The sequence below is a fragment of the Apteryx rowi genome, unplaced genomic scaffold (genome assembly GCF_003343035.1).
Source record: "Apteryx rowi isolate R43461 unplaced genomic scaffold, aptRow1 scaffold_438, whole genome shotgun sequence".
In the NCBI taxonomy this organism is placed as follows: domain Eukaryota; kingdom Metazoa; phylum Chordata; class Aves; order Apterygiformes; family Apterygidae; genus Apteryx; species Apteryx rowi.
In genome coordinates this window covers 347,994-362,514 of record NW_020450692.1, presented here as the reverse complement: position 1 = coordinate 362,514, position 14,521 = coordinate 347,994, and the positions used below count along the sequence as shown (strand labels likewise).

Below are 14,521 nucleotides of genomic sequence, written 5' to 3'. Positions count from 1 at the left end.
GGTACAGTTGGGATGGCAATTCCCTAATAATACATACCAATGTTTGTATGACAATCTCTTGATCATCAACCGCCTAGTAATGAACTGCAAGGAGTCCAGCCTGTGCCTAATCCAGGACTGGAAGTGGTACAGAATAAAGCCACTATGAAAAGTTACATGGAAACAGCTGGGCTTGTTAGACTTTGTCTCAGCCAGCCGCAGTAGTTGCAAAAAGCCAAGGGGCTGTTTCAAAAACTGTAGTGAAGAAGGGTACAGAATAAACATGGCAGCAGCATGGAGGTGAGGAAGTATTAGTGAAAGCAGGAAAATGGTTCCAATAAATTTTCTGAGGCTTTCATTACAGAAATTAAGAAACCCTTATATGTGTTCTTTAACTTTGGCAGTCCTTTAAGATGTTTTTCTGCTGACACATGTACATGTTGTAACAGCCACCCATCACACAGGCAAAAGAATTCCTCCAAATCAGCACTTAAAGGCAGTACTATTACTGAAGAAAATTTTGATTAGTTCCACATAAGTATCTGCTAACCAGAAACTTCAAAATGCAAATATTAGAACAGAGATGATGAGTTAAATATTCTATAGTCTTAAAGGGCTTTGTAGCAACTAAACAATCAGTAAACAAAACACCTCCCCATACATCAGATAGTGAATAAACTGCAAAGAAYTGTAGAAAATACTACTGTACTACTAAAAATACTGTGTAAACTAGTTACCAAGCTAAGCTAGTTAGTTTTATAACATACTTTGAGAGTACTCTGAGTGGAATGACTTCTTCACCCATTTTGTGCCTTTCTTTGTGTTTTTTCTTATGCTTCCGTTTAGATTTTGAAAGGGAAGTGTCTTTCTTATCAGCCTCTTTGTCATCCTCTGCAGGAACTTCTAAACGAAAAAGTCCAAAAGAAAATTTGAGTTCTAACTTAAGAGATACTTAAAGAGATAAAAATACAGCTTTAGTAGACAGTTCATAAAATAGCATATTTCTACTTATTTAACTCTTAGTTCTTTTGTTTTTATATTAAAACCATTTGAAAACTACAACAGTGACCAACTGCAATCCTGACTACACCTCCCCCATTTTTCCTCTAGCAATTTTTTATTGATAAAAGCATCGATTCTTCAACTCATCTGAATGAAAAACCCCTTCACAGAATCAGAGCCTACTACTTATTTCTAATCCACTTTCTCAGCTACCTCAATCTAGCCTCTAATCACGGATCCTTGTCAACTCCACGTGATTGCAATACGGCTTTTAATCCCACCTATTGCTTTTTGTCTTATCTCATGTAAGAAACCAGGATCACCAGCTTTTTCTTTTGTATTTTAATCTTACTTATCTAGATCCTTATACTGTCACCATTTGCATAGGCTGTTTAATCCATACTTTACTTCACTGAAGTTCCATTGATATTAACTTCTTTGTAAACAATTTTTATTTCTGATGAGATTCATCCACTTGAGTGTTGAAAGTTCTTTCCTATTCTCCATCTAGCTTATCTCCTTGGAATGACTCATTACTAGGTTTAAACTTAACTGCAGAACTCTGTATATTCCTAAATGGACTCTGTTATCCTTCCACTATTATCATCCATTTTTCACCTATGACACAAGCAGAACAACTTTTTAGCAGTTAGTCTTTCAAAGCTTCTCTTTCAAAGAGAGACATTCAGTGTCTGATTTGATCACCAGCAGTTGAAAGGCTTATTCAATAATCTTTAATCCAAGCAATAAACCTCTTAGCTTCCTGAAGTCAGTTCACCAATGCACTTATATTACATAGATTACAGTCTTGTTAAATTTCTCGCTGCTTTGCAGCCATATGCTTAGCAACTCTCCTTTCCTCATTTGCTTGTTACCTACTTGCATTTCAAAAATCCTATTGACTTTGCAATTTGCAAAGAGAACAGCATTTCTTTGACTCAAGCTTTTCTCCTTATCCATGCTCTTCCCCCATTCCTGAGCCTACCATTCATCATTTGTAGCAGAGAGATCCGTCCTTCGATTGTATTCCTCCAAATAAAGACACAATACTATAAAGATATGCAACATGTTTTACCATTGGGATCTTTCTGAGCTTCCGTTGTTTCCTCTTTAACAGAATGAACTTCATCCTTCTGAACAGTTTTCTTGACTTTTGCATTTGATGCCTCACCGTCTCCAGAGCTGCTTCTTTTTCTCTTCCCTGGCCTGTTTTCCACAGGCGCCTCAGAGCTTTCTGTTCTGTCCCATTTTCTTTTCTCTCTCTTAGAGGGCTGCTTGTGGGCCTCAGGTGCCTCCATTTCTGAACACTCAGATGAAGTCCTATGTCTTTTTGACTTCGGTACTTGTTCTGCTGTAGTGTTTATGTTTGATTCCTTTGTTTCTACAGCTGCCTGTACATTGCCCTCTTTCTTCATTTTGGATTTCTTCTTTTTCTTCTTTTTCTTCTCCTCTGCATTAGAAATATAATACTTAAAACTCTGCCAATGATTAAAGACTAGATTAGATTAACCAATCTAACTAAACAATAGTATTATCACACATCATTATAATTTGGGATGTTAAATAAAATGCCTGTCTCTATCACATCTAAAAGATCTGAAACATTATCCTGAAATTCTTCCTAAGCATTTTAGGCAAATGAGAGAAAACATAGGTAAGACTGTCTCACAAAGTCAAAAAGACCCCCAGGTCACATGTGAAGCTTGACTGCAAGTTTCCTGGAATGCTTACTCTCAAATTAAAAAGAAAGGATCTAGACTTCTTCATATTTTATTATGCCATCCTTTGAGGAGAGATACCTTCTTCCTTCCAGGCCAGCCAACACAAAAACGAGCAAATAAATAAAGACTGCTAACTCGTATTCTGAGAACAATACAAGGGGATACTCAACATTTAGCTGAATACATTCAGTAGATGCTTTCATAAGCCCAATGGATCTATCACACTACTTACATAATGAATAACTGTATTTCTACTGAATTAAATGATGTTGCCTTAACTTTTATCAATCTGAAAAAAAAAAAAAACAAAATGGAAGACCCCCTCCCCAAACATTTAATTCCTGAAATTGTTCACCTGCTTCAAAATTGTCATAGGCAGGATGCAGTATGGAGCAGTAGAGAGGATCTTGAGGATCCTGAGTGGGAAAAGCATGCTTTTCTTTGATTTTTAATAAGCCCTAGTAGTTACTGGTATGAATCAAGGATATATTAACAAAGAACTAGCKATAATGAGGAATATAACAAATGAGTCAACATCATGCTTCAAAAAAAGGGAAGATGTCTGAAGGCTAGGAAACAGAGTACTATCTCATCAGAAACAAGAGGAAAAATGCTTTAGTGATTGAAGTTACAACATGATCCTATGACGACACTTCAATAGATATTTTAATTAGAATAGTAGATACTATTCACTGGAAAAGTGCTCAGCCGAATTCAAGATTCTTTTCTCTGCAATATGCTCCAGGTTTTTGTCAGTAATTAATATAAATCATGAAAGCTGGAACCATAAATACACTGTGAATAGTTAATTCCCCCACAGACTGCTCAAACAGTGAAAGTTCYAAAGAGAAAAATGCCAAAACTACTCTCTTCACGGGGATCATGCTGAAACGTTAATCAGAGAGTAAAATTGGAAGGCTTGGTCTGAAACACATCAGATGATCGTAACCTCATCTGAACAGCACTAACATTTAGGCGTAATTTTGCTTCTATGTTTGTATCTTTCTTTTCAATACTAAATATTTTAAAACAATCTGTCACATTTGTCTTTTGCTAGTGTTAAGTGCTTAAATAATGATTAATTGTACAATCTGAAATCTGTTCTGCTAGCATAACAATGACTAATGGTAGTAGCTAGCAAGGGAAGAAAAAGAATTTAACTTCCTTATCAAGTAGGAGAACAAAAAGGCAGAAATTTACCATATTTCACTTTTACAATTCATTTGCTTTTACAATTCCATTTTTTACACCCACATYGACCAACAAAAAGAACAGTAGCAGGCATTCTTATTTTTATAGGTTTTTCAAGAAACATAAGATTATGCTGCAGTAACATAGCAGTTTAAAATTTTATCTTCAGAAGCTGAAGCACAAAACAGGGTTTCCTGACCCTAATAATTTATTAACACTTACCTACTACACTGCTGTTACTTGTATTCAGTGCAGGAACAGGCTTATTCTTTACTGTTTTGGGGAAAATCCCAGGTTTCCGTGGTGCTTCTTCTGGTGGATTATTCAAAAACTTAAGATAAAAAAAAAATTAAAATCAACAAATCCCTACTTAAAATTATTGTTTTTTTTAAATCCCCACCCAAGTTAAAAACAATAGTGTTGCAGCCATTCAGGAAAGATGCAGTCCCCTATGAATCYAAAGGTATAAATTATTTTTTCAGTCCTACCAGACTTATTTGATTTCACATAATTAAAGTTATGTCTTTGTGTTTATTCAACATTTTGCCTCTATTACCATTATATTGAAATGCACACGTTTTAAAACTTTTTAAACAACGTACTAGAAGGCAGAGAACTTGTTACGACTATATTCTTCCAATTAAATTTAATAGGCTATTTTCCTTTTAGATGGAAATCTCTATTTCTGTAATCAAAAGATGCTGAGAGTATCCAACCAAATTAGTCCCCAAAATGCCCACTATGTTTCTATTAAAACTCCAGCTTGTCCAACAGAATTACCCTTTTTTTTATGAACAGTGGAATTAATTGAAGGTCTGAGGGTAGGAGACAGAGACATAACTCTTACTAACAACTACGTAATACTTTAGTTTTTAAATTATGATATTTTAGGAATTTCTGTGTCTAAAATTCACTAAGCTACTCTTCCACTGCACTTGTCAAGATTATACTATCCATATTAGAGTGACAAACACGAGGAATGTTAACAGAGGTACCATTACTCACCTCAATAGCTTTATCTGCTTGCTCTTTAGTTTCAAATTCAACGAAAGCAAATCCTTTTGGATCTCCACTAGATTTATACCGGGGTATACTGACGTAAACTACATTACCACACTTTCCAAACACCCGCTCAATCCAACTGTGATTAACATTTTTGGGAAGCAGCTCCTAAAAAATAAAACAATTCGTTTTATAAATATTATATACACATTCTTACAAAGACTATTATGATTATATCAGGCTGTTTACCATATCTTCTAATTAAAAAGTCCTCCAAAAAAAAAAAAARAAAGAAAAAAAAAGAGATTTTCACATTTGTGGTGACAAATTTGAGAAACATTTTTGTTTTTATTTCAGTAATCATTGCTGGTGAGAGGTTATAGTATTTTGGTAGCAGCAATTTGTACATGATGATCTGAAAATGGATCTCTAACCAGATGCATAAGTATAGCGCAAACACAATATATATTTAATATAGATATTTCTATCTTCTTCCTGTGACAGATACCAAAACTTCACCTGTAGCTGTATCTTTGCAAGATGAAATATCTTTGTAAATTTAAGACCTTCAAGCAAACATAACTCTGCATTGTCTCAAACTACCCACAGCAGAGCACAAGGATTTTTGTGATTGTTTATAACCTAGGTATCACAGAAAGAAGAGTTCTTGTAGGTCAGTAAAGAAGCATTACTCAAATGAACTGATGARTTAATTCCAGTAGCCAACACATTTTAAAGCTTAGAGATTAGCACTTATGGGCCAGCTGAACAGTTGGGGCACAAGTGAGAATTTTTAGCCAGTTGCTTAGACGATAAAAATATTTGAACTCAAAACTTTACCCAACACATTTTAGCAGCTTGTAGACATCAGGCTTCAGTTCCTAGCCACTTCCCTTCTCCAACCAAAGAGAAATCCTGCCAGACCTATTTCCTCTCAAAAATTTCAACAATTTCACTTAGATCAGGGCAAGTTTCTATACACACATGTAAAGTAACAATGTTACTACTCCTTAAAGAAACACATCTTTAAGGCTCAATTCTTATTTCAGAAATGAAGCTTTCACTTCCCACATGAATTCAGAAAACATACTACTGTGTTTATGTTGGAGACATTCCTCCCCAYTGGAGGTTTTAACTGTAATCTCTGTATTGATCCAACATGGAAATCTTTCTTTCCCCTACTCCAGAATGAAGCAAGACTTACCAAGAAAACTTTGACTACAACTGCTCCGCTCTCTGCCCCCCCCCCATCCTCCCCCGGGGGGAAATACCAAAGGGAAACATTTAACATGGCTTAACACTTCTATAACTGCAGTATAAAGGACAGATATTATGCACATTGGACTTGAAAAAAACACACACTTTTGGTAGTAACAAAAGGTATTTGATTGCTACATAGTCTCCAAATATCATCTCTATGCATTCAGTAACTTCTATAACACAACAGTTACCTCTTTTGGATTTGCACAACAACTTAAAAAATAATAAAAACAGGTAGCTATGTAGTTAAGCTATGTACAGGTTATATAGTTCATTACATTTGGAATATCTTTTCTGAAAGTGATATAGACAAAATACTTGAAGAGTTCTGAGCAGTCCATATAATCATGTTAGGGAAATACGATGTTAAAGAACAGATAACGATCAGAGTAATCCAGTTTCTCCTTATCTGGATGGGCTGGCACTTTGGACATGATTATAACATACCTTCCTCACAGGAAGTTTGGTGCATACCAGAAATTACTAGTTTCAGGAAAATTCAGCTGCTGACAACTTCAGGTATATACCTGAGTTAACACTAGTCATGAAAAGCTTTCTTTACAGACAAATGGAATTCCACTCTGGCTTCAATTCTATTAAAAACATAAAGGACTTTAAATAAATGGCAGTTTGACCATCAGATCTTTTTCTGTACTACTGCCTAAGTGGCTCAATGATGCAGTAACAGTTGTTCCATTTTGACACATCTGTAATATCATGTTGAGATGCACAGTGTTTTTCTGACAGCACAAGCTATTTTCACTGAAGTTCAGTATCAAAAAATCCACAGAATACTGTGACCCAGTAGGAGGATTCTAAAAAACAAAAAGCCCCTGAACATAGGACTAGCTCATTTTGGTACATTCTCCCCTTAAAAGAATGTTAGTGTTAGAAAACCAGTGGCACTTGTAACATCAACCTTTGTAAACAGATAGTCAGGAACACTTTAAAGACTATCTTGCAAACTCAGCAGGTTTCTGTTGTCTGATAAAACTAATAATGTTATTACACTAAAGCTTTGACTACATTATGGTAATTTGTAAATATTTCTCAGTACCAGTGCTACTTCTCTAATGCCATTAACCAGAAAAGCCCAGTGAGCACACTAAACACATAAATAAATGCATTGTTTTTCTCACTAGTGTGCAAAATCATTCTTTGCTCAGCATTTAAAATTATTGAAGCTGGCACAAATCAGTGTACCAAACAAATCCCTTCCCTTCCATGGCCATTCCCCCAGGGCTCACCCTGCCTTCCCTTCACGCTGCACAAGCACCAGTAGCCAGCCCTCCACCCAGTCCTTTCCTGCTACTGATGTACAGACACTTTTCCAATATAAAAATATTTTCTGCATTAAATGTGTACATTAACCTTCAATTAAGGTTCTAAGCATTACAAGTTTAATGCATTTACAACGCACTTCTCTCTCACATGGTGATTTTCTTTTGCAATAAAAAAAACAAGTTCTATTAGCATTTGCAGCTTATGCAAGCATTTCTTGTACTAAACCTGCAATGTTCTTAAAAAAAATCCACCTTCTAATTTTGGTAAAACTATGTGTCTGCTTTATGTTGCTGTTATATTGTTAGTAATAATAAATAACATTATGTGATTAGATCTTTATAGCCTAAGAGACAATGCCCAGCAGGGTTTGCAATCTAAAAGCATTTATAGTAAGAAAGTAAGTTTAAAAGAGTTTCTATAGATCTTAGTAATAAGAAAGAAAGCACCCGTCAGACTAATGACAAATATAACAGATGCAACCTTACCACATAGACTGTACGACTGTCGACATCCTTCGGTTGCTCACCCAGTGGCTGACGCCTTCTGATTCTAGTTCCTTCTAAATCCAACTAAAAGTAACAAAAACATTGAACATGCATTTTCTCTAAGATTATTGTCTACTTCAATACAGTTATTGTTACTCCAGTTTCAGCAAATTCAAAAGTGTGAAACATTAAATACTCACTTCTACAACAGATGAACTTTTAACTGCTCGAGCTATCAATTTTCCATCAGTAGTCAATTTTTTCATTTTGTTGAAAGAAACAAGAAGTGAAATGTCAACATCTAGGGATAAAAAAGGTGCAAATGATGAAACCAACACAATCTAGAAAGCATTAGTTATGTGTTCTAAACTGACAGTTAAGACTCATCTAGTATTTTTGTAAAATAATGTGCAAGTCAACTATAGTCTGTAACCATACTGCATGCTGCCAAGGTTTTAYAGAAAAGTGAATTTTTGCCAACATAATTAAAGTTTTGAGTAATCTTATATTTAATTTCCTTTTGTGCTAGCCTTTATCAAAGGAATTTTGTTCTATTCTTTTACCTCCCCACTGATAACTACTGTCTTTGAAAGGGAAGAAAAACTTCTTTCTTATGTAGTTTTACAATACAAAAACAATTAGCATTGAAAACATGCCTCTCCTTCAAGCACTCAATTAAGTGTTTAACCCAATGTTCTGAACACAAAAGAGCTTCTTCTTACACTTCAGATGAGATGAGTCACGCTGCTAAAACCTCCACAGAAAAATATGCAATATTAGTCTTAAGGATTTTTTTTTTTTAAATCAGGTTTAAGACATCCAAACTTAAAGAGCTCCAGAAAATGTAGAATAAAGTTTGGACCTCTGAAGGCCCTTTTTAAACTGGCTTCAAGTTTAATACACTTCAAGATATACCAAGTACTTAGAAGACCAGACTTTTCACACAACACAACTGGATTAATGATTTACATTTCAAATAAATACAGACTTAAGAAAAACAAAAGTAAACACTCGTGGAASCTGCAGTTTTGTTGGATTTGATGGAAAATAACCACCCCATTTTACAGACATACTGCAGGTCTAAGTCCATCTGGTATAACACAGTTCAACAATTAYACTGATAGACACTGTATTTACCACACATTTACTATTTTTTAAGCAAAAGAACACTAGTCACTGAAGCTAAAGTGCAAACTAATTTCTTCTTCAAAACTGGCAAATAGTTTCAGAACAAAGCTCATTTTCCTACTCTAAGGTCAAATCAACCACGCAAAAAAAGTCTTTAGGAAAGAGACCAGTAATAGCCCTACATGCAAATGCACTACCACTCTCATATGAAACTTGCACAAAAAAAAGAAAGAAGTGTCAGACTGCAAGTCCAAATGACATTTTAATTTCTGCATACATCTACCCTACAAATCAAGTACTGTACATATGAGGAGAAAATATGATCCTCGTTTGCTTGCTTGTTATGGAAACTATACAAAGTTAAAAACAATAACAACCCCCCCAAAACAGATACCTAAAGATGACTAACTCACTTCTGTAGCTGGTAGTGTTACCAAAGCCCGATTTTGGTGACAGTAGGAAAGGAAAGGAAAGGAACATAGGAAGGATGAATACAATTTCTCAAAAACTTRGTACCAAATTCTGACTCCTGACCTGCTAATCCCAACACTGGTTTCCAGCACAAACCTATTCTCTTCCCCAGAAGTACATATGTGCCTAAAAATAATGTCATGAGCAATATTCCAAAGAAGAAAGTTAAAAACACATATCTGTTTACAGAAATATACTGAAAACCAACTTACATCCATCTCTAGACTTTTCTATTTGTTCTCGGAGAAATCTATCTTTGTGGAGATTAACATCTCCAAACCAGAAATCCACTTGTTTTGCTATATCTGCCAGCACCTGTTTAACCCTTGACCTCTTCTTTTTCTCTCTTTCTTTCTTCTGTTCAGTGCTTTCCTCTTCCATGGCTTTGTCTCTTGTAGCTTCAGTCTCCATTCCTGTCATTCTGTCAACTCAAAATTAAACATAACCTTTGTGAAGATCAAAATATTTTTACTGCAAGGAGTAAATATTGGTTTGCATTTCTACCCCTTCCACACAGTAATTTTGAAAAGTTTTATCATACATTAATGAATCTAACTTCACATGTCCCCTGTGAGACTCGCAGTATTAGCCATTTATCTGTACTGTAGGAAAATACAAAGCACAGAGAAGATAAGGAACATTAGGTCACACGGCAACTAGGTGGTGAAGACTAAGCCGGAACTCAGTCTCATGGCTCCCAGTACAGCCATTTAGCCACAGAGATTCACTGCAGGCAAGTGAGTACCAAACTGCAGGCTTTACTTTAAAATTGATACTATTGTGTTAATTCAGAATTCCTCATGAACAAAGCCTGCTCTCGCCATTAGATTTCTAACCGCAGCTTTTGAATTTCAGCACCAATCACAGGATTCAAAGTTCCAATTGCTTTCATGAGTCATCAGACAAGCAGCRCTATCAAAAATATATATTTAAGTGAATTGTTTAAAGCACTTAGTAAAAGACATTTTCTGTCCTGCACAATACATAAATTCCCTGCCACCAGAAGAGCAAAATACTTGTTAGAGAGAGTCTAAAAAAATCTATCCAAAAGCAGACAATGTTCCTCCCAATAAATACATTTCCTTAGATTTGAAAAAAGACATAAGTTGAGCTTCTCTSTTCCTAAAATCTTCTAGTAGAGAGTGTAGAAAGAGTGTAAAACTACACTTCAGAAATTACCCTTTTATGCAGAAGAGAAAGCAAGAGGAAAAAAAGAAGTCAGGCTATACAGGAGACTTCTGAACAGGCTGGCCAAAGGATAATGCCTCAGYAGGCATATATTGCAAGTTCAGTGGTTGCAAAGAGGTTACACTGATGTACATACAGCAGCTGAAAAAATTTATGATACAACCGCCAAATGAGAAACATTTATTAGTCTTTATAAATAAATACAATGTCAAGATATATTTAAGCAGGCATTTGGTATTCACAGGAGGTTTAGTGAGGTTTGTTCCAAAAAATTACCTTTATGTCAAAAATGAAAACCCCTATCACTGTCAACTGCCAAGTTCCTGCCAAAGAGCAGGAATTTAAAAACTTCTAATCTTGCCTTTGAATATGGTCCAACACATTCTTACTACATTTATTGGTCTGTTAAAAAGTTGAATGCAGAGTATTGCATTCTGGAGGCCATTACTTACCATCCTTCTTGCAAGTCTATGTGGCAATCAGTATGTGCTATATTTAAATAGGCATTTTTCCTTTCTTTAGTTAGGTCTGYTCCATCAAAGGTCACTGATTTTAATGGGAAACCAAGTCCTGTTAAGAACTTCAGAATCAGGTCCCTAGAAAGCAGGCACTAAACTAGAGAGAAGTGACTTGAATTTACAGGCTTACCTTGAAAAATACTAGAACTTTTTAATGCATCAATTCATTTTTTTTTTTGTTGACATTTCAATTTACTGTAGCAAGTCAGCCCTCCTTGAAAGCTGCCAAAGTACTTTATTTTACCGAGCAAACCAGAAATATAGCCTGGCAAAGGCAGACAGCTTTTTGGAAATTAAATTAACACAAAAATTGAAGTAATTAATGTAACAATCACCATATGAAAGACTTCTCAGCTCACTGCCAACAGATAGTACTATAATGTAACATACAAGGAAATGGCAAGTACAGCCATCAGAGAGGAAGGCCATCTCTATAACAGGATGACATAAAAATGGAAATTGTCTTCAAATTRTTGTGTAAATCAGGCTTCTTTAGACGGTTATCAGTTTCTCTCCCTGCTGTGAGCTGACCATTCAAGACGGTGAAAGGTCAATGATTACCTTGAAAAGATAAGCCAAGTAAAACTCCCCACTGAAGCAGAAGTTCAAGCTACATTCAAGTCCTTCAGCGAGATATTAATTTATATTAATAATCAGTAGAACAATACACTACTTAGCTGCAGGCTACAGGTAGTTGCATGCATTAAGGTAGAGCATATTATGGGATACTTTTATTGGTTGAACAGTGTATTAAATAACCACATTGACTGCAGATTATGCATAATAAAGCTATAATTTAAGGATGCATCTGAAGTGTTTCATGCATTTTGAATCACTCAGCCTTGGGACTTATTTCCCAGAAGACAAGTTCTCATTCAAGCTTAAAGGAAACCCAAACAGCTGTGAGCTATATTCTGCTCTTTTTATGGTACTCCCTTTCTGCTACTGTTTCAGAAATGAATCTTTGAGAACCTGATTTTGGAGGAGCTTAGAAACAAAGCATCAGAGCAAATATCAGCTATGAATCTATCTTACAATTTGTGCACAATTCTACATTTAGTAGTGAAATACTCATACCTGAGAGATCATTGAGTTTAATTCATAATATAAGAAAATATTGTTTACAAATAAGCAAATGCTATGAGTTTTTGACTTTTTTGTTGGTATTCCTCTTCTTCGCAATTACTGTTGCAAATCTCAATTCAGCAATAAGAGCTGCAACGTGAAAGCATAAGACACGTCTGCATTTTTGCTAACTTGCCAACCTTGCAACTGCAAGCACTGTTTTGTCAAACAATAAAAATCAGAAGAAAGCACAAGCAGAGTCAAGATTTCAGCCTATTAAAACAGAACTACCCTCTCTTAGTTCTCCTCAAATAAAATAAAAATCACATATTCTCTACGTGCAAGACTGAAAGCAGGAAAAGGAGGGACAATTAAGCAGGCGTGCAGGGTAGGTGAGGAAAGGGGGAAATCCAGAAAAACAAAGGTGATGTATATAAAAATAATGCAAGTCCACACAAATCTATAGTGGTTTGCCTAAACACTTTATACAAGACAAATAGCAACTAGCAATTGGTGCTAATCTGTATAGAAACAAATTCCAAACCTAACTTCTACTGTTACAAGGACACCTAGAAAAGCATAATTAAACGTAACTGTTATCCAGAGTCTGCAAAAAATATAGTTCCAATTGTAAAATATCCAGTTCCCTTATTTTAAGCAACAATACCCATGCTTGTTTGCTTTTGGGATTTTAAATATCAAGAAATGAGAGGAGAAAGAATCATTCAAAATACTTTTTACACTAYGAAAATGTTTCCATATAGTCAGTGTTTCCTCTTTTGGACACATACTCCAAAATAAAAGCAGGTATTCAGCATAAAGTACTTTAAAAAAATATATTTTGTAATCCATGTTGGGTATTCTTATTCTAATATATACACAGGAAGAGCTGCAGCAGTTTAAATGCTTACCCTGCCTTATAACTTCATTATGCAGAAAATGTCCTAAGAAAGGACAAAAATTATTACATGAAGACCAGCAAAATTTGCCGCATGACCTAACAACAGAGAACCTTCTGCTTTTTTTCCAGTTCGAACCATGAAACTAAGGTAATTTTAAACTGACATTTCAGGCATTCAAAAAATGTCATAAAACGCTGGGTATAGATTCTAGGACCAGTGTGCTCATAAACAGAAAAGGCTCAGCTTCCACAGGACAGTGATGGCTGTTACRGCTATCTCCAGACATGGGCAGACCATATTGTGCCAGTCCTGCTGTGGTCACCGTTTTCTGTCATCACCAGAGTCTGAAAGGGAGGTTTTGAAAAAAATGCAGGCCCATAGCACAAGACAACTGCAATAACAAGAAAACAGGCACCTCTAGTAAGACATTTTGTCAGTGGATCTCAAATAACTCTGTAAACAAAGTCAGTTTCATCACCCCTTTTCACAGTTGAAGCAAATGGAGAACCACAGAATTAATCTACTGTCATAACTCCTTTTCAAGAGTTTCATTTTCCCATTCTTCATTCCAATGACTAGGAAAGGCCATTCTGGGTTATAAGTGGAATAAGCCTAACTTCAGATGCAAAAGTAAGGAGTGCAATTAGACTGATTTAGCTGTATGAACCAACGATTCACTGACACTAAAAGGGCAGCCTGGCTCCCGTCTTATTCACTACATAGTCCTCCCTCAGAGTCTGTATCATCCTCTGAGGAGACAGTTCAAGTCTCTGACCCAAGAAGTAAGTCACTATTTTGTAGTCTTACTTCTCTGCTGGATAAGTGGGTTAGGTTAACTCATTAAGGAGCTTAATAAGCAGCACAGATGATCAAGGGAAGCTGCAGGAATGAGCACTCAGGAAGAGGACAGAGGGGTTACAAAACCAAGGCGTTCTGCTGCCCTTTTAGCAGCTGCAAACAGACCAGCTCAGAGGCACTGCACAGCTACATGCGAACTTCCTCTTCTCTCTCCTTCAAAGGGGAGAGACACGATGTAAAACAAGTTTTCCTAGCCCGGATACAATCTTTGCCACTGGAGCAACTGGCAAAATGACACTTCCCGAKGAGGCCAAGCGCCATACATTTGCCAACTATTTAGATATTGACCCCCACAGTTTTCGGCACTGTTACCCGGACTGCTCGCAGACCTGGTGCGTGTGTGTGAAGAAAAAGCGAGAAGGCAGTGTTTAGCCCGGGAGCGGCGGGACCGGAGGCGCACACGGGCCGAGCCGGCTCTGACATGACAAGATGGCGCCCCCGCACGGCCGCCCGCGCGCCCGCCGCCG

General features: G+C 36.3%; 1 protein-coding gene across 7 annotated transcripts in view; it reads right to left on the bottom strand.

The window, feature by feature from the left end:
- LARP7 (La ribonucleoprotein domain family member 7) overlaps positions 1-14,521 on the bottom strand; it is a 29,968-nt gene that overhangs the window by 15,123 nt on the left and 324 nt on the right. For 4 of the 7 annotated variants that reach the window (XM_026076728.1, XM_026076733.1, XM_026076734.1 and 1 more), the window contains exons 2-8: positions 9,736-9,944; positions 8,125-8,225; positions 7,925-8,008; positions 4,899-5,063; positions 4,116-4,224; positions 2,057-2,431; positions 747-882 (exon numbers count right to left, since the gene is read on the bottom strand). In XM_026076728.1, coding sequence (XP_025932513.1) covers positions 747-882; positions 2,057-2,431; positions 4,116-4,224; positions 4,899-5,063; positions 7,925-8,008; positions 8,125-8,225; positions 9,736-9,943 — 1,178 coding nt within the window. In that variant the 5' untranslated portion in view covers position 9,944. Of the gene's footprint in view, positions 1-746; positions 883-2,056; positions 2,432-4,115; positions 4,225-4,898; positions 5,064-7,924; positions 8,009-8,124; positions 8,226-9,735; positions 9,952-14,383; positions 14,471-14,521 lie in introns of those variants that run through there. The other 3 variants (XM_026076730.1, XM_026076731.1, XM_026076729.1) reach the window with 3 other exon arrangements.